Source organism: Bufo bufo, chromosome 1, assembly GCF_905171765.1.
Source record: "Bufo bufo chromosome 1, aBufBuf1.1, whole genome shotgun sequence".
In the NCBI taxonomy this organism is placed as follows: Eukaryota; Metazoa; Chordata; class Amphibia; order Anura; family Bufonidae; genus Bufo; species Bufo bufo.
This window is the reverse complement of record NC_053389.1, coordinates 478,104,174-478,129,674: the sequence shown is the minus strand read 5'-3', so window position 1 is coordinate 478,129,674 and position 25,501 is coordinate 478,104,174. Positions and strand designations below refer to the sequence as shown.

At 45.6% G+C, this 25,501-nt stretch overlaps 1 protein-coding gene across 2 annotated transcripts in view; it reads left to right on the top strand.

Annotated features, from left to right (window-relative positions):
* RAP1B (RAP1B, member of RAS oncogene family) overlaps positions 1–25,501 on the top strand; it is a 70,812-nt gene that overhangs the window by 27,932 nt on the left and 17,379 nt on the right. For both annotated transcript variants that reach the window (XM_040409633.1, XM_040409626.1), the window contains one exon: positions 7,278–7,361. In XM_040409633.1, the coding sequence (XP_040265567.1) occupies positions 7,305–7,361 (57 nt within the window). In that variant the 5' untranslated portion in view covers positions 7,278–7,304. The remainder of the gene's footprint in view (positions 1–7,277; positions 7,362–25,501) is intronic.

Sequence of the window (25,501 nt, the reverse complement as noted above, 5' to 3'; positions counted from 1 at the left end):
ACTCTTTGAATGAGAAGGTGTGTCCAAACTTTTGGTCTGTACTGTATATTTTTTCACAGCAGTCAAAATGGCAGCATATCTGTTTAACTGTCTCTTCACTGATTTTTCCTGCAATCAGCACCTTTAATTTGTTAATTGTCGGGTGGGTGATCTCTACCGCTCAGTGTCTTTGGACTGTTACCTCAACCATTGACAACGAATAGTAGAGACCACCCACCTGACGGCCAAAACTAACAGCACCAATTTTCAGGCAAATGCTGGCAGAACTAGTGAAGAGACTGCTGTAAAATTGTGCCGCCAGTTTCAGTTCTTTCAGACTATGACAGGTCCTCTTCAGATGTTCCTTCCTGCCTGTGTTGTCTGTATACTTGTGTGTGTGTGCTTTATGGCAGGTGACAGAGGAGTATCATAGATTTTGCATGAAGTCTCTATAAAGGGAGTGACAGGGCAGCTGCATACATAGCCTTAAAGGGGTTGTCCGGGTTCAGAGCTGAACCCGGACATACCTCCATTTTCACCCCGGCAGCCCCCCTGACTTGAGCATTGGAGCAGTTCATGCTCCGATGCTCTCCTTTGCCCTGCGCTACATCGCGCAGGGCAAAGGCATTTTTTGGAGATCTGGTGACGTATCGCGGCTCTCCATGGGGCTGCCAGGAAGCCCGGTGATGTCACCGGCACTGATGGGTGGGATTAAGCACTGCCCTAGCCAGTAAAACGGCTAGTGCAGCACTAAAGCCCGCCCATCAGAGCCGGTGACGTCACCGAACACACTACCGGGCGGAAGTTTCTGCCCGGAAGTGTGTTATGATAAACAAAAGAGCTTGTGCCCTGCACGATCTAGTGCAGGGCAAGGGAGTGCATCGGAGCATGAGATGCTCTGATGCTAGCCTCAGGGGGGCTGCCTGGGTGGAAATAAGGGTATGTCCGGGTTCAGCTCTGAACCCGGAAAACCCCTTCAACTGTGTGTGTGTGTGGTGTTACTCTCCTTCCTTGTCTTGGCCTCGCATAGTATGATAGAGCTATCATTAAATATCACTCTATAACAGGGTTCTGCTTATTTTACCCCATATACCCGGTTTTCACTCAGCATGAGTGCATCCTGGCAGGATATTTACATTCAGAGCTTCCTGGTGGGTTTTGTAACCAAGCTCAGCATGCTTTTACAGGCCTTGTTCCACCTGCCATACTGATCTTTCTGCAGTAGTCATGCCCCCTACACCTCCTCTCGGTGTTAGTTAGGTGGGACAATCCCTGTGAAACATTGCAGAGCAGAGAATTTTGGGTTTTGTTAGAAAACAGTCAGTTCTGCATGTAAACATCCTGCCAGAATGCAGTGTTGCTGAGGAAAGGTAAAGGAAAGTGCTAGCATGAACTACATTTATATGGGCCAAAAATATGAAGTGTTTGAAGAAGTTCTCTGGCCAGATTAAAAAACTGTCATTATGAAACTGGGGAACCCTTTTATGGGAAAATAACAAATGCTCATCCTCTCCCAATCTATACAGCAAAGCTAATAAGTGAGCTGGAGAAAAAAGGCAGTGTCAGCTTATGGGTCCATTCACACGTCCGTATGTGTTTTGCGGATCCGCGAAATTGCAGGCCATCTATACAAATTTCTCTACTTCTATAATACATAGTAATACCTACAAAAATAGTTATTACTTTACATTCCCTATATGTCTACTTCATGTTTGGATCAATTTGGGATTGATATTTTATTTTTGGGGGACGTTACAAGGCTTAGAAGTTTAGAGGCAAATCTTGAACCCACTTCAAGAAACCCACTTTTTAGGGACCAGTTCAGGTCTGAAGTCACTTTGTGAGGCTTACATAATAGAAACCACCCAAAAATGACCCCATTCTAGAAACGGCACCCCTCAAGGTATTCAAAACTGATTTTACAAACGTCATTAACCCTTTAGGTATTCCACAGAAGTTAATGGCAAATGGTGATAATATTTCAGAATTTAGATTTTTTGGCACATTTTCCATTTTAATCAATTTTTTCCAGTAACAAAGCAAGGGTTAACAGCCAAACAAAATGCTATATTTATTGCCCCGATTCTTTAGTTTGCAGAAATGCCCCATATGTGGCCGTAAACTACTGTACGGGCACACAGTAGGGCGTAGAGGGAAAGGTGCGCCGTATGGTTTTTGGAAGGCAGATTTTGCTAAACTGTTTTTTTTTTTTTTTTGTTTTTTTTTACACCATGTCCCATTTGAAGCCTTCCTGATACACCCCTAGAGTGGAAACTCCATAAAAGTGACCCCATTCTATAAACTACACCCCTCAAGGTATTCAAAACTGGTTTTAGAAACTTTGTTAACCCTTTAGGTGTTCCACAAGATTTAATGGAAAATAGAGATACAATTTCAAAATTTCACTTTTTTGGCAGATTTTCCATTTTAATAATTTTTTCCAGTTACAAAGCAAGGGTTAACAGCTAAACAAAACTCACAGGACGCATCTAGCCAAGGTGCCTGCTCAATGATTTGAGCAGGCACCGGGTTCCGATCACCACCCTACGTGACGTACCGGTACGTCATGTGTCCTGAAGAGGTTAATGTATGGCCAGCTTAAAAACACCTGAATAGTCATTGTAGCTGCTTCACACAAGAGGGCGACGCATTGACCCGTTTTCTGATATTAGTTGGAAATGAGCTGTTAGCGCCTACTCTCTGTAATAAGCGCTGTTTTCTAACAATCATTTTAACCAGTCTGAAACCGGAAAACTGTACACACATTTAAATATAGCAATTTATTTCTTAATCTACAGGGCGATTTCCTGAAACACTGGGTGTTGGCTGCACGCAGAATTCATTTGTAACATCTTCTCACTGGAAGCCAAGTCTTATCTAAAGATCTTCAGTAATAATCTGTCAAAGGCTTCTAAGATGACCTTAAAATAAACCGACTTCTGTTTGGTGCAGTAGTTCACTTTGTATAGCGCCTGCACTGTTTTCCCAGGGCTGTCTGCAGGGAAGACATTCACACATACCCGAGCTGGTATGTTCAGTAGATGAGAAGATTTTTCCCTGGTCAATCAAACTTTCTCATGTTTTTTTTCTTAATAAAATGTTATTAAACTACATGATTTTATACTGCAGTGGTAAATTGTTTCCCTGTGAAAAAGATCTGAACTGAGCAAAAAGATGGCAGTATGGAGGTGGCTCTGTAGAACGCATGGACTCCTTGCACTCTGCTTTTTGTAGGAGGCCTGAGATTTCATAATCTCCATGGAGAGGGAGGTTTTTCCAGCCATGTTTTTGAAGCAAATTACTTTTATTATTTGGAACAAAAGGTTAGAAGAGCAACCAATACCTATCAACAAGTGTAGGAGTTGTTTTTTTGGAGCCTCCTCTATTTAATAATCATTGAGGCACATTGAGTACATTTTGGTCTCCATGCTGTTCCTTTTCCACACAGCCAGCTAGTTATTTAAAGGGGTTGTTCACTTTTGCTATATTGATGACCTCTCCTCAGTATAAGTCATCAATATCAGATCGTCAGGGGTCTGACACCCGGTACCCCCGCCGATCATCGGGTTGAAGAGAAAGCCATGCGCCGTGCCAGTGCTGCCTTCTCTTTGTTTACCTGCTCGCCTTCGCAGTAGCAGCAGTGAGCAGGTGTAATTACAAGTCGTCCCATTCTCTTCAATGTCCTCCTAGTCAAGCGTATAGAACGGAGCCGTCCTGTTGAAGTGAATCGGACGGCAGAGATGTAATTGCACCTGCTCACTGCTGCTACTGCGAAGGCGAGCAGGTAACAGAGAAGAGAAGGCAGCAATCGTACATGCACTGCCTTATCTTCAACCAGCTGCCGATCTGATATTCAGAACTTATCCTTACAATAGGCCTTCAGTATCCTAGCACTGCACAACCTCTAAGTTTCGGTATGAATCGTCCAGTTCTGCAGAGCCAAATACTAGTTTGGCCTGCATTTGGCATATACTACACTGGGAAATGCCAAATGTATCCCTAGGACTCCATTCACTTGATGGAGGCCAAAAGAGTGTCCCTTTGTTCTCTGTCGGCCCGGTATACCTTTTTTCTGTGCTATAGAATAGTGTAATAGACTACACTATTCCATGCAAAGGTATAGATTGTAAAAAGTATCCTGAGCTGCATACTTGGGAAGTAATTATAATTTTAGAGTGATCCCAATACGAAAGTTAAGCCAGTTCTGATAAAATATATTTATAGGTAGCCCCATCCAGCTTTTTTTTTTTTTTTACAAGAGCTGTACTCATACAATGCTTTTCTGTGTCATTTTGTACATGGACAGTAAGAGATTTTGATAGGCTTGGAAGCGTTTTAATAAATGTCATTGACATACAGGGTGGATCTGAGTAGTGTAGTGTAATGAATAGGATGATACAAAGAATAAAACCTGATGCCACTGGTTTCTATAACAGACTGATGTACATCGACCTTCTGGTATTGTACTGCATGTATCTGTGAGTGCCTGTGCGCAGCGTTTCCCTGCTCATTTAGTGAAGTTTTTAATCCGCTGTACCACAAGCGGTAAATTCCAGTTAAAAGCATCATATATTACCACGATCTAACACTGTTTGTGACCTTGTACTAAATTCACTCACTGTATTTTATTATATTGGTTTTTATTTTATCTGCTGATGATTTGAATAAAATGTTTCATTTATTGGGGTAACACTTTATGATCTTAAAATGGGAAGCCTTTTTTTATATCCCCAGTTATGGCTGATTTGAGACCCTCAACTATCGCGGCCAGTATTTGCATCAGACCTAATTTCCTGTGCTATACTGGTGAGCTAGTGTGGCTGTTTCTGTATCTTCCCTTTTTTTTTAAAGGCATTATCCTATAAATAATGTAAAAATGAAAATTATACGTAATCTAGTACATGACAAAGCTAAAACCAGGCCTGTACCTCACGTGGATGGATCCACAGATCTCCACATACATTGCTCCAATGGTTGTGTTAGATTTATATCTAGCTGGTAGCTCGGGAGAGGGTCTTTTCTGCTGCAGCTGCTGAAAGTTGAAGGATGGAACTGAGCATGTGCACTATACAGGTGAATTTCACTGAATTAGGTCCCTTGCACACGACCCTATACCGTCCAAGACATACGGCCCATAAGCAGGTCATATGTCCCGGAGCAGCATTGATCGGGAGCACACAGCTTCATTTTTCAGATCTTTCAAATTTCTATTTCTGAATCGACAAACATTGTCCAACTAAGCAGAGTCATCTTAAAGCCTGAGAAATGCTACTATAGTATATGTTTGTGTCGCCATATTTCTGAGCACCATACCCTTTTTCTTTTTCCATCAATGTAACTGTGTGTGAAGGTTTTTTGTTTTTTTTTGCAGGATGATTTGATATTTTTATCTTTAATGTTTTAGGGTACACATGACTTAGGGTATTTTCACACTTGCGGCAGGACGGATCCGACAGGCTGTTCACCATGTCGGATCCGTCCTGCGGCTGTTTCGCCGTGCCCCCGGGCCGCCGCTCCGTCCCCATTGACTATAATGGGGATGGGGGTGGAGCTCCCGCGCAGCTCGGCGGTGCACGGCTTAAGGCCGCCGGACTAAAATTACTGCATGTCAGGTTTTTTAGTCCGGCGGCTTTCTCCGTGCACCGCCGTGCTGCGCCGGAGCTCCGCCCCCATCCCCATTATAGTCAATGGGGACGGAGCGGGGGCACGGCGAACAGCCACAGGACGGATCCGACATGGTAAACAGCATGTCGGATCCGTCCTGCCGCAAGTGTGAAACTAGCCTTATGATGTTTGTTTAGCTTTTTTTGGGGAGGTACAATAAACATTTTTATGGCATTCACCTTGATGGTTACCTAATATAATTTAATAGTTCACGATGCGGCACTACTCCTTTTTTTTTTTTTTTTTTTTTTTCCCCGACTTAAGAAAGCCTTTTATTGTAGGAAACTTTCTTTGTTCCTTTTAAGCTTCTTATGATTTTTTTTTTTTTTTTTTTTTTTTTAGCCCAGTTGCTTATGCAAGCTGTGCAAGTGTCATACTGTTTGTTTCTTCTTAGCAGTAGTTATAATGGATTTGTACCTGGCTCTTAGTTTAAAAAAAATAAGGCTGATTATGTCGGGTGTAGTTAAAAGAACTTATTGTAGGGTAATTCTAGAATTGCTTTAAGCTGTAGGATACCGGTGAGCTACTTACTATAGTATCTATATTAACCCTTTCAGGTTTCTTAAAGGCTATGTACACCTTTTGGAGGCAATTTTTTTTAATCACTGCATTTTATTCATTTTTGGCTAAAAATCATATTTTCGATTGGCTTTTATTAAAAATATTGAGCCTTTCTGTTACAAAGGGTTAACTGTTTTTCTATGTGATTGGTACTTTCACTTTGTGCCTGTCATCTAATAAACCTCATCTCTAAACTACTAAGAGGTCATAAACACTTATTTAAGCCACATTCTTATCAGCAAGATAAGAACTGAGCTATAATGAGTGTTTATAATGTCAGAGAGCAGAGATGAGGAGCCCTTCGACTCCCCAAATGACGGAAAAGAGAGAAAATCAGAAGCTGCTAATAGAGTATCTCAGCTCTGTACAGAAAACAGACATTTTTAGCCAATTAAATTATTTTATCTCAAAATGAGTACAATGCAATAATAAAAAAAAGCTGCCCTCAAAGGTGTACATAGCCTTTAAAGCATTTAAAGACGTTGCCCGACAACCTGCACCCCCAACAATTTGCCCGTGGCACTGGAAGTGGACAGCATGGTCTACGTTTTAGTTGAATGACCTTGTCACTGCAGCATTTCTCCCAATGAAGGTAGTGGGAGCAGTGCTGCAGTGTTGAGCTCATTCCATTAGAAAGTAGGAGCTCTCTGCTTCCAGTGCCGGAGCTATTGACGAACAGCTGTTCAGCGGAGTGTTGGATCCCCTTTCAATCAGCTAGTGATGGCCTATCCTGAGGATACGCCATCACTTCAAAGATGGACATCCCCTTTAATTCTAAGAGTGACTCTAACAGACTGTGTTGTCTTGTTGCATGTGCTCGTACTGAAAAAAAATCCTTGGAGACACTTTAGAGATTGTATTAGGGAACTGGTTTATTAGCAGTGACCTAATATAATATCAGAATCAATCACTTTACATGCAGAAGCAATCTACAGCAGCTTTCATTTCTTGTCCTTTGTATGAGGTATGCCACAGTTGCTATTATGTTTGTTGAACGGTTACAGAATTGAAACTTATTTAATATGGTGTTTTTTTTGTTTTTTTTTTTAATTTGTAATTATTATTTTTTTTAGCTGTGGAGTTAAGTCAAAGCCTGCATCATGCGTGAATACAAACTAGTTGTCCTGGGCTCAGGTGGTGTCGGGAAGTCAGCGCTGGTAAGTAGTTTTTGTTTTTTCTTTCTGTGTATGATCTGATCTTGCTGTTATCAGGGTTTTCCAAGGCTACCATATTGAAATGCTATCCTTATATTGTGGGGATCGGACTCCCAGCACCCTTGTGGATCGTCTGACTGAAAGGGCCACCATCAAAAGTACAGTGGTGGTCGATTTACGTATTCTAATGATATATTATTTTGGAATTTGTAGCAGCTAGTGAATAGCCTGAACTGTTTCCAATGTACAGTGATGTCACTGGTCTAGGAAGAGACTGGAGACCTGGGTGTTGCACCCCTGGAGATCCAATACTGACTACTTTTCCTGAGGATAAGTCCAAAATATATTTTCCTGGATAACCCCTTTACCCACTTGTTTTCCCATGAAATAACTTTTCTTAGAACTCTGGAAATGAATGACTAAGGCTACTTTCACACTCGTGTTTTCGGCGCATCCGTCATGGATCTTCAAAAACTGATCCATTACAATAATACAACCGCATGCATCTGTCATGAACGGATCAGTTTGTATTATCTGTAACATAGCCAAGACGGATCAGTCATGAACTCCATTGAAAGTCAATGGGAGACAGATCCGTTTTCTATTGTGGCAGATTGTGTCAGAGAAAAAGGATCCATCCCCATTGACTTACATTATATGCCAGGACCGATCCGTTTGGCTCAGTTTCGTAAAGCAGGCACCAAAACGCTGCAAGCAGTGTTTTGGTGTTGGCCTCCAGCGCGGAATGGAGACTGATCAGAGGCAAAGATGCATTCTGAGCGGATCCTTTTCCATTCAGAATGCATTAGAATGCAAACTGATCCGTTTGGACCGCTTGTGAGAGCCCTGAATGGATCTCACAAATGGAAAGCCAAAACACGAATGTGAAAGTAGACTTAAAAGGGTTGTCTGACTAATCTAAGACTAGAAAGTGTGAGAGGGAGAGAGAGCCACTCACCTGTTCAAACACGCTCCGAGGCTGAGTGGTCACTTGCAGCTCAGGGACATGTCAACCTGATGCTAGTGAATGGCTGCCATGGTCCATATGACCATAATTTATAGATGTAGCAATCGGCAATTATCCCAACAGTGTAAGTCTATACCAACTTTAAAAGGGTTCTACACCTTTGGATAGATCATCAGCATCTGATCGTGGCGGTCCGACACCCGGGACCCCCGCCAATCAGTTGTTTGAGAAGATAGCACCACAGTCTTCTCACTGTTTCCCGCAGGCCCAGTGATGTCACGACTATGATCACTTGGCTGGGCACGACTCAACCCCGTTCACTTCAATGGGGCTGAGCTGCACCCAGGCCTGTCATCATAGTCGTGATGTCACTGGGCCTGCGGGAAACGGCGAGAAGGCTGTGGCGCTACTGTGTGCGCCACTGCTTTCTCAAATAGCTGATTGGCGGGAATTCTGGGCATTGGACCCCTGCCAATCAGATGTTGATTATCAGTAATCAAAAGGTACAGTCCCCCTTTAAGCTTTAGAAGCATTGCACGTTGTTAAATTTAAGCCAAATTAAGCTTGTGTGTTAATGCGCCAGGAATTACTTAAAAACCTGCTAAATCTGTACTAAAACAGACAGGTCTGGAGTGCTGACAGGTCCTTTTTGAAGGTTGTCTTCTTAGTCATAGATTGAAATAATAAAATCCTGCTACCTGCTGCGCCATTAGGAGGAGCTTACTGCTTATGGTTTACGTATTGAAATCCATAATAAAACTGTCAGCAAACATGTCATAAACGTTGGTCCAGGCAGAAGTGTTTGGAGAGATGACAGATTCCAATGTAAGCTAAAAAAAAGTCTGAGCTTTCAGCTAAACACACTGCCCCACTGTTCTAATTATCGGTGGGGGGCGTCATGCTCTGGGACCCCACTGTTTGTGAAACAGTTCATCATTTAAAAAAAAGTATGATATGGTAACGGATCTCTGAAAAGCATAGATTGTAAGAAGGGTTGACTGCAGTTTGAACTTTTACTTACTAGATTTACATTTTTATTCTCTGTACTGATTTTGCTTTTATCCGCTTAGCAAAACGGCTCAAATTGAGCAGCTAAACTAGGACAGGAGTATAAAAAAAAAGTGCTGAAACCTTTTGTGAAACCGATAGAGAATAGTATTATAATAGTGACGTTTAGAGAGAATGGTGTCACTTGTTTCCTGTAGTCAGCTCTGTTCCCTGTTCTTTCCTGTGTCAGATGCCTCTTGTCTGTTTGTTCTGGCACTCTGATTTATTAGTTTTTAGGCTAGCATGGTGAGCTGAATGCTGATGGGAGTGGCTGTTACTACTGCTAAGGGATGGGAAAGTTCAGCTAACTGGCTTTTTGGTCAACTGTAAACCTATGTTCTAAAACTGAATTTTATTTCATACCTACTAGGGATCGACCGATATTGATTTTTTTTTAGGGCCGATAATTTGTGAACTTTCAGGCCGATAGCTGATAATTTATACCGATATTCTGGGAATTTTCATTTTTAAAAAAAAAAATATTTCCTACACAAATTTGCTGAAAATTAATGTTTATTGTTAACGTGTATTTTTTTTTTTTTTTTTGTAAATCTTTTTTTCATTTATACTTAATATTTATATATTTTTTTTACTAACTTTTAGCCCCCTTAGGGACTAGAACCCTTGTCCTATTCACCCTGATAGAGCTCTATCAGGGTGAATAGGACCTCACACTGTCCCTGCTGCTCTGTGCTTTGTGCACACAGCAGCATGGAGCTTATCATGGCAGCCAGGGCTTCAATAGCGTCCTGGCTGCCGTGGTAACCGATCGGAACCCCAGGCTTACACTGCTGGGGCTCCGATCGGAGGAGCAGGAGAGAGGGGATCCTTTGGCCACTGCCACCAATGATTAATACTGGGGGGGGGGGGGGGGGGGGGGGGGGGGGGGGGCGCACTGTGCCACCAACGTTTTTAATACTGGGATGGGGGTGGGGGGAGCACTGCGCCACCAATGAAGATAAGTCTTTCATTAATTCATATACAGGAGGCGGGAGCTGGCTGCAGAATCACATAGCCGGCTCCCGACCTCTATGAGCGGTAGCTGCGATCCGCGGCACCTAAGGGGTTAACTACCGCGGACCGCAGCTACCGCTCATAGAGGTCGGGAGCCGGCTATGTGATTCTGCAGCCAGCTCCTGCCTCCTGTATATGAATTAATGAAAGACTTATCTTCATTGGTGGAGCGATGGCCACAGCCCCTCCCCTTCTCTTGTCTTCTCTCCTCTAATTGGCGGCAGCGGCAGCAAAGGGGGAGGGAGACACTGCTTCCTTCTCCCCTGTGCTGCAGAGGGAACACGGAGAGCGCTGAGAGCAGCGCGTTCTGTGTTCCCAATATGTTATCGGTATATCGGCAAAATAGATGCCGATAACGTTCAAAATCCTGAATATCGGCAAAACCGATAATCGGTCGATCCCTAATACCTACAAGTATTGCCACTTCCACTGAAACGTAACATTTGGTTTATATTTCAGATTCTGTTTTGCTTTCTTCTGACCTGAAATTAGCTTTCTTTGAATTCGATTAATGTGGAAGAATGTGATGCTACTTATATGTATACTAAGGGTACTTTCACACTAGCGTTTTTCTTTTCCGGTATTGAGTTCCGTCCTAGGAGCTCAATACCGGAAAAAAAAATGATAATTTTTATGCATTAATGCATTCTAAAAGGAGAGCATTCCGTTCAGTATACAGTTCTTATTTTTCTCTCCGGCCAAAAATCCTGAACACTTTCCAGAATGCCGGCATTAATTTCCATTGAAATGTATAAAAATTTGCCGCATTGACGGATCCGTTCTTCCAGTCCGCGCATGCGCAGACCTTTAAGTCTGTGAAAAAATAAATAAATACCGGATCAGTTTTTCCGGATGACACCGGAGAGACGGATCCGGTATTTTAATGCATTTGTCAGACGGATCCGGATCCGTCTGACAAATGCCACCCGTGTGCGTCGTTTGCCGGAATCCTCTGCCGCAAGTGGGAAAGTACCCTTACACTGTCAAATTGTAATGACTATGGACATATGTTAGTGGTTACTTTGCTTTAAAGTTTTACTAAGGCTACTTTCACGTCTGCGTTTTCAATTCTGCTATTGAGATCCTCTTATGAGATCTCAATAGCGGAAGAAAACGCTTCAGTTTTGTCCCCATCCATTGTCAATGGGGACTGAACTGAACGTAGCGGAATGCACCAAAATGCAAAATGGATCAGTCACGGCTCTAGAAAACATAATACAACCGGATCCGTTCATGACTGATGCATGCGGTTGTATTATAGTAACAGAAGCGTTTTTTGAAGATAATGTGAAAGTAGCCTTAGCTTTACGATGCAGTCTTTATTTCCTCATTCATGTTCGGACTCCTTGATACGTAGTTGGCAACTTACTCCTAGTCTACTTGTGGTCATGTCCCTCTCAGCAATACATGTTGGATGTGTGATGTGTGTGTCCAGGATGCTGCTGCCTTCACTAACACTCATATACTAGCACACCTTCATCATTCTACTGCTGTCTTCTTCTGCCGATGCTAATATATTCCTCATGTGACAGCCTCTCAACTGTGCTTAGCCTGCTACTGATGCAGCCTTGACTCTTTGCTTCCTCTTTCCCAAACACCTCCCTTTATCTGACCATCCTAGGTCACTGTGTTACATGGAAGTAGTTTTTTTTTTAGCTGAACCTGAGTTTTTATATTGCACGTGAATTGATACTTTAATTTTGCTAGATGCTCCAGTGTTAGGACCCTGCCAAATGTTTCTCTGTATCTCAGCTTCCTGTTTCTGACTAGAACATGGAGGAAAAGGAGTAGTATATGGAGATTAAAGGAAGTTTATCACCTACACTAAACATTTTATGCTACCGGCAATGCACTGTAGTATACTGTGCCAACAAACCTTTATATTGGCCTCACAGTTTCTACTGCTCATGCACAGAGCACAACAGTAATGCCAAGTGAGAGGGGAGGAACACTCCTGAGGTTTAGGCACCTTGTGTCTGATTTGCATAGTTTAAAGCACATGGCCGCAACCATAAAAGAAAATGCCTATTCTTTTCTGCGGAGCCGCGGTACGCAATAACGGATGTGGACAGCACACGGTCCGCTGTCCACATCTTTTGAGGGCCCATAGAAATGAATGGATCTGCAGACCTTCTGCGAAATTGCAGAATGGGTGCGGATCCGTTCATATGGCCGTGTGAGTCCTTAATCAGGTTGTTGCCAAGTTTCGAAATGCGTAAGTGGATTCTGGGAGTTGTGCACATTATGGTTTTAATAGACTTTGAATAAAGACTCTCTCTAGTTTTATTTGACCTATGGGTTCTGGATGACCTATCCTCTGGATAGGTAATCAGTATCTGATCAGTGAGGGTCCGACACCCAAGACCCCTTGCTGATCAATAATTTGAAAGGCACCTGTTCTCACTCTGCCTAGGTGCAGTTTAGTCTCATTCAAATGAATGGGGCTGAGCTGTGATAACAAGCACAGCCTCTGTACAATGTATGGTGCTTTGCTTGGCAAGCAGCGAGAAAGCCGCAGCACACACATTGCCTTCTCAAACAGCTGTTCAATGTGGTTCGGTTGACGGACCCCCACCGATCAAATACGGATGACCTATCCAGAGGATAGCTCATCAGTTAAAAAGTCTCGTAACACCCTTTTTAAGGCTCCATTCACACGTCCGCAAAATGGGTCCGCATCCGTTCCGCAATTTTGCGGAACAGCTGCGGACCCATTCATTCTCTATGGGGACGGAATGGATGCGGACAGCACACAGTGTGCTGTCAGCATCCGCATTTGCAGTGCGCGGCCCCGATCTTTAGGTCCGCAACTCCGCAAAAAGATAGAGCATGTCCTATTCTTGTCCGCAGCTTGGGGGGTGACGGGCTGGTGTGTTGCGGACCTGCAATTCGCGGGTCTGCAACACACCACGGACGTGTGAATGCAGCCTAATGCTGGAAGAGCATGCCCAATAAGAGTCAGTCATAGTTTGCCAAAGAGCCTGGCTTACTCCCTGGATTTCCTTCTCTCCCTACCTACCGTCTGTCGCTGCGTTCCCATCAGCATTATGAAATGTAGCAGAGGAACAGCCTGCCGGAGTTTACCATATCTGGCATAGCCGGAACAGCCTTCCGGATTTCATAACACTGAATATAGCCTCATGATTGGCAGTTCTCCGTCATGAGCTCAATTGAAAGTCAATGGAGGACGGATCCGTTTTCTATTGTGGCAGATTGTGTCATAGAAAACGGATCCGTCCCCATTGACTTACATTGGGGGTCTTGACGTCTTGCTCCACATCCCAGGACTGAGAACAAACCGCAGCATGCTGCGGTTTGTTCTCCAGTATGAGAACGGAACGGAATGCATTTTGGAGCATTCCGTTTTGTTCAATTACATTTTGTCCTCATTCACAATGATTGGAGACGAAACGGAAGCGTTTTTTTCCAGTATTGAGACCATATGACGGATCTCAATATCGGAAAATATTAACGCTAGTGTGAAAGTAGCCTAATTGACCCGAATATCATGCAGTGTAATAGGGGATTAAAGTTCCTGCAGCAAGGCCCCTGAAACAGAAGATTCATACTTACCTGCTCCCCATTGCCCCCGCTCTCTCCATCTTCCTGTCCCCATGCACTTCTCCAGCCAGTGACTGGCTTCAGCGGTGATGTGGTCACAAGCAGCATGTCAACGCTGAAGCCAATCGTTGAATGAAGTGGTGTAAAGCCAGCAGAGTGTAAACTACACCGGGACCAGCATGGAGACAGCAGGCGTGTTATGGAGCAGGGCAGTAGGGGCAATGATGCAGGAACTTGTTAAAAAATACTTTTTACTGGAAAACCCCTTAAAGTGGTGAAATTTCCTTCCATCCTGCCTCCTATTCATAAATGAGTGCTTTCCTTCACTGCAGAGGATGCCGTTCACTGGTTTTTACCACCTCCTTTAGAACCCTTTTAAAGGGGTTGTCCGGGATCAAACATTTTTTTTTTAAAACTGCTTACTCACTGTTAGTAGCCAAATCTATCTTCCTAAGATGTTTTTAGGTAGCTTTGACACTGCTGCATTGCTCCTACAGTCCCCAACAGACTGTTTACATATCTGTTTATGTATGCCATCACTTCCTGCTGCAAAGCATTGTGTGTCCCAGTGCAGCTCAGCAGCAGGTGGTTTCTACAGTGTAAGATCACCTCCCTGCATCCGCCCCCTCATACATATTCAGCCTCCTGCACATTATTCACTCCTCCATAGATCCGCCCCCCTCATACATATTCAGCCTCCTGCACATTATTCACTCCTCCATAGATCTGCCCCCTCATACATATTCAGCCTCCTGCACATTATTCACTCCTCCATAGATCCGCCCCCCTCTTACATATTCAGCCTCCTGCACATTATTCACTCCTCCATAGATCCGCCCCCTCTTACATATTCAGCCTCCTGCACCTTATTCACTCCTCCATAGATCCGCCCCCCTCTTACATATTCAGCCTCCTGCACCTTATTCACTCCTCCATAGATCCGCCCCCTCTTACATATTCAGCCTCCTGCACCTTATTCACTCCTCCATAGACCTGCCCCCTCTTACATATTCAGCCTCCTGCACCTTATTCACTCCTCCATAGATCCGCCCCCCTCTTACATATTCAGCCTCCTGCACCTTATTCACTCCTCCATAGATCCGCCCCCCTCTTACATATTCAGCCTCCTGCACATTATTCACTCCTCCATAGATCCGCCCCCTCATACATATTCAGCCTCCTGCACCTTATTCACTCCTCCATAGATCCGCCCCCTCTTACATATTCAGCCTCCTGCACATTATTCACTCCTCCATAGATCCGCCCCCCTCTTACATATTCAGCCTCCTGCACATTATTCACTCCTCCATAGATCCGCCCCCTCATACATATTCAGCCTCCTGCACATTATTCACTCCTCCATAGATCCGCCCCCCTCATACATATTCAGCCTCCTGCACCTTATTCACTCCTCCATAGATCCGCCCCCTCTTACATATTCAGCCTCCTGCACCTTATTCACTCCTCCATAGATCCGCCCCCTCTTACATATTCAGCCTCCTGCACCTTATTCACTCCTCCATAGATCTGCCCCCTCTTACATATTCAGCCTCCTGCACATTATTCACTCCTCCATAGATCCGCCCCCCTCATACATATTCAGCCTCCTGCACCTTATTCACTCCTCCATAGATCTGCCCCCTCTTACATATTCAGCCTCCTGCACATTATTCACTCCTCCATAGATCCGCCCCACTCTTACATATTCAGCCTCCTGCACATTATTCACTCCTCCATAGATCCGCCCCCTCTTACATATTCAGCCTCCTGCACATTATTCACTCCTCCATAGATCCGCCCCCTCATACATATTCAGCCTCCTGCACATTATTCACTCCTCCATAGATCCGCCCACCTCTTATATATTCAGCCTCCTGCACATTATTCACTCCTCCATAGATCCGCCCCCTCATACATATTCAGCCTCCTGCACCTTATTCAATCCTCCATAGATCCGCCCCCTCTTACATTTTCAGCCTCCTGCACATTATTCACTCCTCCATAGATCCGCCCCCTCATACATATTCAGCCTCCTGCACCTTATTCACTCCTCCATATATCCTCCCCCTCTTACATATTCAGCCTCCTGCACATTATTCACTCCTCCATAGATCCGCCCCCTCATACATATTCAGCCTCCTGCACCTTATTCACTCCTCCATAGATCCGCCCCCTCTTACATATTCAGCCTCCTGCACCTTATTCACTCCTCCATAGATCCGCCCCCTCTTACATATTCAGCCTCCTGCACCTTATTCACTCCTCCATAGATCCGCCCCCTCTTACATATTCAGCCTCCTGCACATTATTCACTCCTCCATTGACCTGCCCCCCTCATACATATTCAGCCTCCTGCACCTTATTCACTCCTCCATAGATCCGCCCCCTCATACATATTCAGCCTCCTGCACATTATACACTCCTCCATAGACCTGCCCCCCTCATACATATTCAGCCTCCTGCACCTTATTCACTCCTCCATAGATCCGCCCCCTCATACATATTCAGCCTCCTGTACATTATTCACTCCTCCATAGATCCGCCCCCCTCTTACATATTCAGCCTCCTGCACCTTATTCACTCCTCCATAGATCCGCCCCCCTCATACATATTCAGCCTCCTGTACATTATTCACTCCTCCATAGATCCGCCCCCCTCTTACATATTCCTCCCCCATAATCTCCTCCCCCCTCTGTCTCTTGCACATGTCATGTGCTCAGTGTTTGCAGACAGTGAACGAACACACAGGGAGCAGCTCCATCTTTCCACAATGGTATCTCATTTTTAGTTTTATGTGTACATTCATCATTACAATAACCAATTATTAGTAATATATCTTAGCATTGCTAATGTTTTACAATTTCCCTAGTTTTGCTCTGCTACACAGTAAGGCTATTTTCACACTCACGTTTGGTGTGGATCCATCATGGATGGATCCGCACTGATAATACAAATTTCTGCATCTGCTCAGAATGGATCAGTTTGTATTATCTTTACCTTAGCCAATATGGATCCATCTTGAACACCATTAAAAGTCATTGGGAGATGGATCCATTTTCTATTGTGCCAGATTGTGTCATAAAAAACAGATCTGTCCCCATTGACTTGAGCACTTGGCAGCTGTAGACATCTCTGTTGGTCCCATGTTCATATGTGCCCGCATTGCTGAGAAAAGTGATGTGAGGAAGGCCTAACATTGTGTGTCAGGACGGATCCGTCTGGCTCAGTTTGGTTATGCGGACACCAAAACACGGCCAGCAGCGTTTTGTTGTCTGCCTCTAATGTGAAATGGAGGCAGAACGGAGCCAAACTGATGCATTCTGAGCAGATCAATTCAGAATGCAGTAGGGCAAAACTGATCTGTTTTGGAGACCTCTTGTGAGATCTAAATCTCCTGTCTGAAAGAAGTCTTAGGCTACTTTCACACTAGCGTTCGGAGCGGGTCCGTCTGATGTCTGCTCAGACGGATCCGCTCCGATAATGCAGACGTTTGCATCCGTTCAGAACAGATCCGTCTGCATTATAACTTAGAAAAATTTCTAAGTGTGAAAGTAGCCTGAGCGGATCCGTCCAGACTTTACATTGAAAGTCAATGGGGACGGATCCGCTTGAAGATTGAGCCATATAGTGTCATCTTCAAACGGATCCGTCCCCATTGACTTCCATTGTAAGTCTGGACGGATCCGCTCGCCTCCGCACGGCCAGGCGGACACCCGAACGCTGCAAGCAGCGTTCAGGTGTCCACTTGCTGAGCGGAGCGGAGGCTGAACGCTGGCAGACTGATGCATTCTGAGCGGATCCGCCTCCACTGAGAATGCATTAGGGCCGGACGGCTGCGTTCGGGGCCGCTTGTGAGCCCCTTCAAACGGAGCTCACGAGTGGACACCTGAACGCAGGTGTGAAAGTAGCCTTATTGAGGATCGCATTGGTGGATCCGCAATATATGTGCACTGTTCCATTTGCATTATGATTCACCGATGCAGACCCAATCCGCAAATCATGAGATTTGGAATGGGGCACTACGGAGTGTTTCCTGGGGTTCCATTCGATTCCTCTGCACAGAAAAAGGATAGAACTTGCTCTATCTTTTTGCTGAACGGATGAATCTTGGACCCATTCAAGTGAATGGGTCCATGATCTGTATGTGGCTGGCCCACGGTCGGTGCACGTGCATTGTGGACCTCAATTTGCGGTCAACAGCACGGGCACGTGAATAAGCCCTTTTGCGGCAGTTAAAAAACACGAATGCTGCCTGTGTGCTGTCATAAATTTGTCTAAAAAAACAGTACATATAATAAACATTGGTGGCGCAGTGCGCCCCCCCTCAATATAATAAACATTGGTGGCTCAGTGCACCCCCCCTCAATATAATAAACATTGGTGGCGCAGTGCGCCCCCCCCCAACAACCCAGTATGATAAACATTGGTGGCTCAGTGCACCCCCCCTCTATATAATAAACATTGGTGGCGCAGTGCGCCCCCCCTCAATATAATAAACATTGGTGGCTCAGTGCGCCCCCCCTCAATATAATAAACATTGGTGGCGCAGTGCACCCCCCCTCAATATAATAAACATTGGTGGCTCAGTGCGCCCCCCCCCCCTCAATATAATAAACATTGGTGGCGCAGTGCGCCCCCCCTCAATATAATAAACATTGGTGGCTCAGTGCACCCCCCCTCAATATAATAAACATTGGTGGCGCAGTGCGCCCCCCCCAACAACCCAGTATGATAAACATTGGTGGCTCAGTGCACCCCCCCTCAATATAATAAACATTGGTGGCGCAGTGCGCCCCCCCCTCAATATAATAAACATTGGTGGCGCAGTGCGCCCCCCCCTCAATATAATAAACATTGGTGGCGCAGTGCGCCCCCCCCTCAATATAATAAACATTGGTGGCGCAGTGCACCCCCCCTCAATAGAATAAACATTGGTGGCGCAGTGCGCCCCCCCTCAATAGAATAAACATTGGTGGCGCAGTGCGCCCCCCCCCTCAATATAATAAACATTGGTGGCGCAGTGCGCCCCCCCCTCAATAGAATAAACATTGGTGGCGCAGTGCGCCCCCCCCTCAATAGAATAAACATTGGTGGCGCAGTGCGCCCCCCCTCAATAGAATAAACATTGGTGGTGCAGTGCGCCCCCCCTCAATAGAATAAACATTGGTGGTGCAGTGCGCCCCCCCTCAATAGAATAAACATTGGTGGCGCAGTGCGCCCCCCCCCTCAATAGAATAAACATTGGTGGCGCAGTGCGCCCCCCCCTCAATAGAATAAACATTGGTGGCGCAGTGCGCCCCCCCTCAATAGAATAAACATTGGTGGCGCAGTGCGCCCCCCCTCAATAGAATAAACATTGGTGGCGCAGTGCGCCCCCCCTCAATAGAATAAACATTGGTGGCGCAGTGCGCCCCCCTCAATAGAATAAACATTGGTGGCGCAGTGCGCCCCCCCTCAATAGAATAAACATTGGTGGCGCAGTGCGCCCCCCCTCAATAGAATAAACATTGGTGGCGCAGTGCGCCCCCCCTCAATAGAATAAACATTGGTGGCGCAGTGCGCCCCCCCTCAATAGAATAAACATTGGTGGCGCAGTGGGCAGTGCCAATGAGGGTTAAAAAATAAAAAAATAATTCACTCACCTCCTCCAATTGATCGTCTCCTGGTCTTTCTCTAGAACCTGTCAAAGGACCTGTGGTGACATCACTGTGCTCATCACATGATCCATCACCATGGTAATGGACCATGTGATGAGGTCAATGACGTCACCACAGGTCCTGAAGAAAAAAACAGGAGATCGGCAGCTACGCGATCAACTGGAGGAGGTGAGTTAATTTTTTTTTAACCCTCATTGGCACTTCCCACTGTGCCACCAACGTTTATTACACTGGGGGGGGGGCGCACTGTGCCACCAACGTTTATTATACTGGGGGGGGGGGCGCACTGTGCCACCAACGTTTATTATACTGGGGGGGGGGGCGCACTGTGCCACCAACGTTTATTATACTGGGGGGGCGCACTGTGCCACCAACGTTTATTATACTGGGGAGGGGGCGCGCACTGTGCCACCAACGTTTATTACACTGGGGGGGGGGCGCACTGTGCCACTAACGTTTATTATACTGGGGGGGGGGGGGCGGCGCACTGTGCCACCAATGTTTCTTATACAAATACAGGAGGCGGGTGCCAGAATCAAATAGCCGGCACCCGACCTCTATGACAGGGAGCTGCGATCAGCTACAATTAACCCCTCAGGTACCGCACCTGAAGGGTTAACTCAACTGCAGCTGATCGCAGCTCCCTGTCACAGAGGTCGGGTGCCGGCTATTTGATTCCGGCACCCGCCTCCTGTATTTGTATTACAGGTCATTTTTCTTCATTGGTGGCGCAGTGGTCACAGCCCCCCCCCCCCCCCCTCCCCTCCCGTCTCTTCTTATTGGCAGCGGCGAGGGCAGCAGCACAGAGGGAGAGAGAGACTTAGGTCCATAGCAACCAGGACGCCTTTGTTAGGCGTCATTGCAATAGCAGCAGCAGGGGCGCGATGGTAGAGAGAGGGAGCTCCCTCCTTCTCAACCACATAGATCTGGATGCCGCGGGTGTTAGCTGTTACAGTTACAGCTAACGCTCTCTGCTGATGGCAGCGGCTCCGTTCCTGAGCCGCTGCCATCAATATCGGCACCGGACTGGAGGGGCGGAGCTTAGCGCAATCTTGGCCAGGAGAGTTACTGCCCCTCCTAGACTTTTGAATAATTAATGAGGCTGTCAGTGACGTCACCGGGCTCCCGGAGCAGCGGAAGAGGAAGCTTTCCTCCTCTGCAAGGGACCCGGTAGGTCACTGACTGAAAGAAATCTGTTACTTCCTGCCATAAAGGTTTTTGGTAAAAAGGGTACTTTAGAAACATGCTGAAAAGGTAGGACATGGGTGTATGTAAAGTGTGTGCATGTGCAATTTTATTAAACAATGGTCCCTAATCCCGGACAACCCCTTTAATGATGAGGCCTGTAAAGGCCAGAATGACCAGACACCTTTTTGTGATTTACCGTACTGCACGTAGTGGTTTAAATGGTTGTAACTTTTTTGTTGGACTACCAATATGATTTTTGTAACATTTTTTTACTTGATACTTGATACATAGGTCTTTTAAATAGAATTTTTTAATTTTTTTATTTAGGGGAACTGCAAAATATATATTTATTTTTTATTTTTTTCAAACTATACCTTACTCTTTAAATATGCAGAATAAGTTCTCTATTTTGTGTTGGTCATTTTGTTATATAATTTGTATTTTTTTAGCCACATAATTTGCCCCCCCAGAGGTCACTGAAAGACCTTCGGGGGACACTGAGACTTTTAGTTTTTTATTTTGCACTATTACCACTGGAACTGGGGCATCCAAGGAGCCCCAGTTACAGATGAAACCAGCCTCCTGTGGGTGCTTTATACAAGGCAGAGCTGATCAGGGTCTATTCAGACCCTTCAGCTCAGTTCTGCTCCAGCGACACCCAGCAGGTGAGTGGAGCTGATTTTCAGTTGTGTAAATTTCTGCAACAAAATTCGCAACGTATGAAGCGCTGTGCTGCACTGTGTTTCTGTCCAGCAGAACAATGGCTCCAAACCTTGGCTCTGTGGCCCGTGGGTTGTGCACCCCTGCTTTAAAGGGAACCTGTCATTAACTTTATGCTGATCTCACTGAGGGCAGCATAAATTAGTGACAGAAATGCTGATGTCAGCGGTGTGCCACTCATGAGCTAAATGTAAGTGGTTGCCGAGAACCAGCATCATAATCATTGCAGCCCAGGCTTTGAGAAGAGTCAGATCTACCTGAGAAGAGTCCTGGTTATTGATGATCTCCTGCCCTCCCCACCCATCTGCTGATGATTGGCAGTTCTCTCCTAGATAGAAAGAGAGAAAACTAGGTAGAAGACTGTCAGTCATCAGCAGGTGGGCAGGGAGAGCAGGATTTCATGAATAACCAGGACTCTTCTCAGGTGGCCGGGACTCTTTTCCAGGCCCAGTCTGCAATGGTTGTGATGTTGGTTCTTGGCAACCACTTACTTTTAACTTAACTTATAAATGACAGACCGCTGAAATCAACTCACCTGTCTCTACTTTATGTTGTTGTTAGTATGGACAGCATAAAGTTGATGACAGGTTCCCTTTAACTGTATAGATCATGGTGTGGCCATGGAGCAGAAATTATACTGCAGCATATCCCTTTTTCCTTTTCTCCTGTCTCCCTTGCGTTGTTGCATATCCACGTATATGACCAAGAACTGCTCTGGTGAACCAAAGGTCATTATATATACAGTAACTATCTGAATAGTGACCTGTGTATCTATATGAAATGAATTACAACCACTGTGTGTGTGTTTCTGACCGACTGATTCTGACTACATGGATCAATACCATTATATTGCCTATTACGGCTGCACTGCTAATGGGGATAGGCAGATGTTGCACTGCTTTTTCCAGAGACATTTAGATAAGCATAGAACAGTATGTGACACCATTAATGTACTTTATCTGTTTGTACTAGTCTCCAAGGCTTCCTGGTGGGCGTTCAATGGACAGGAAAGGCAGACTATTGGATAACCCCAGACTGTGACTCTTTATAATGGGGAAAGTGGCACATGAGCTATTTATCACTTGCCTCATGCAGCACGGTAGTCTGCTGTTGTGTTACCGAATGAGGCATACAGGTTCATATAGCATTTTTATACCTTCCTTTCCAAGTGTGCAACATGCCCCACGAGACCATGTGTGAAGAATCCTTGGTAGTTTACATGCTTTGTGAAATGGCATATAATGTTATTCTGCCTGAAAATCATTAGGATACATTGGTTTCTGCACTGCTAAAGTCGTATGTACTTGTGTCGCGTCGCTGACTGCAAATGTTTGTCCTCTATAAGTGGTCATTTAAAGGGCATCTGTCAGCAAATTTGTGCGGGGGTGTTGCCACTACACCTAGAGGCTCTGCTCGCTCTGCCACTGCTCGCTCTGCACCTTAACGGGGCCAGGCAGTGTACATGTGATCATGTCTGCCTGGCCCTGTCAATCAAACTGCAGAGGGAGTTGCTGAGGCTCTAGGTGTAACGGCAATGCCCCGTTGCTCCTAGAGGCTTATTTGCATATTTTAAAACATGATTTTTCTCGGCAATGTGGGCATATATGAACATGGAATCAACACAGGTGCCTTCAGCTGCCAAGTGCACATGTAACAGGTCAGCCAGTTTCATAGGTACAAATCTGCTGACAGATGCTCTTTAAAGAGGTTTCCCATGAAGACAGCTCATCTCCTATCCTCATGGTAGGGGATGTGTCTGACCAGTGGGGCCCTGCCGATCACAAGAACAGGCGCTCGTGCTCCGCACTTGAATGGGCAGTTGAATCCGCCACGCCTTTCAGAACGGTCTCCCTGTGCTGGGGGGACAGGTTGTCCTCCTGGGACAACCCCTTTAACCACCTTTAACAACTGTTGTGCCCAAGATGAGCTCGGGCAGAAGTGAAGGGGGAGGGCTGCTTTAGCTGCTGCTATCTCCTGAATGGTAGCGGCTAGATGATCAAAATGATAGCATTAGTCCAACAGCAGGTATCACTGTTAGAAATCGACTCGGGAATAATCGCAGGTGAAACCTGCTTTGACTGTCACTTTCAGCTGCATTCACTGCATCCTGATTTCTAACAGTGATATCTTCCCATGTACCTATTGCTGTCATTGCGGTACTGTTTGAAAGCTTGGAATGTCAGCTTTCAAACAAGACAAAGCCCATATCTCTACCTGGTACCCAACCAGTCTGGAGGAGGGTGTGCAGTTGCAGAAAAATAGTAAAAAAAAAATATATAGAAATGTGGTATTATCATCAACATCAGTGGTCGCAATAACGCCTGTACAAGCGTCATAGACGCCTGTTCAGGCCATTTTACTCCCTGGAAAAAGTCTAATGCGTACCGATACGCCTTAGACTTTTCCCTGCTATTCAACAGCGCAGTGAATGCTGTGAACGGCGCAGGCAGCGCAGCGATGTGGCTGCTGCCTGAAACAACCAATAACAAGGCTCCTTACAGTGAGGAGCTTTGTGATTGGTCAGGTTGAGCGGCTGCCGGAGCTTATGGCAGACCGCTCTGAAGGGAGGAAGGACGCGCGCGATCCTCACTGGTGGGGTTAGTGGTGGTCTGTGAGATTTTGTGGGGATCTGAGCGCCTTGTTTTTCCCCTAGAATGATCATTCTGAAGCGCTCAGCCGAGCGCGGTCTCTCCTCCATGCTGAGCGCAGTACTGAAGACGGCCTCAATAGAAGGTCTACGGGACCGTCTTCACTACCGCGCTCAGCAGTGAGGACAAACCTGGACAAGTGGCTGAGCGCTTTAGACTCCTGCTAATAGAAGTCAGCGGGGGTCCTAGCGCTGGACACGTCAACAAGAGACCTGTCAACTTTCTTATGAATCTATCAAGGATTTATTGCAGCATGTTCCACCAGACGCTGCTATAAGGATTTCTTCTGTAATGCGGCGGCACATGGTGCTACAAGGACTGCATGTGGCCATTTGCAGCCTCCAGGACATGCCAAGCGCATGAAGTCTTTGCTGTAAGACTGTATAATGCAATAACCACAGCGGTGGTGGCACTTTTGTGGAATGAGATAGGGCAACCTGGCCATGGAAGACAAACTCCCCTTTATAGCGAGATCAAGCATAAGACAAAATGACAGCCTCTAGATCAGGGATCAGCAACCTCTGGCACTCCAGCTTTTCTGAAACTACAACTCCCAGTATCCTCCTTTCACTTCTTTGGGAGTTACAAGAACAGCTGAGCAAGTGTGCATGCTGGGAGTTGTAGTTTCACAGCAGTGCTGGAGTGCCAAAGGTTGCTGCTCCCTAGATCAGTGGTTATCACTGCGTGATGTCATCATCCAGATCCACAACATGTGACTGTGGCCCTGCAAGGTATGTGCCCGGGTCTTTCGCTTGTGTCCTTGGCACCAGCATGCACCACCATCCATTGTGCCTGTGTCCTGCTCCGCCAGTGCCTCAGGTCTCTTCAGAGTCTACCAACAGCCCCGGTGGCAACAACATACCCACCTGAGAGCTCATCTACAAGGACGTAACTTTGGTGGGCACTGGGCAGCAATGGCCACGTGACCAGCGGCACAGAAACAGCAGCAAAAATTTAAAGTGATTGTCCCAAGATCAACACTATTTACCTGTCCATACTTGAACCAGAGAACACTAGAACATGGTAAGACCCGATGGTGGGACCCCCAGCGATCATGTACTTGAAGGGGACATGTCTGTTTTAGTAACGACTTGCATTTCCCATGCAATAACAATTCTGGGGAATCAATTCTTGTGACTCTATATTGTACCATTCCTTTATTATTCCTACTAGAACTTATGAACGAGTTGCTAGTAGTCTGCAATAAGGGTCCAGCTGGATGTTACCGGTTGACAGCACTGATTGAATAATGTCAAGCTATACAGGGACACCCCCATCTGGACATTCACTGCAAACTGCTAGCAAGTCATTCATAACTAATAACAGGAATAACAGAGGAAT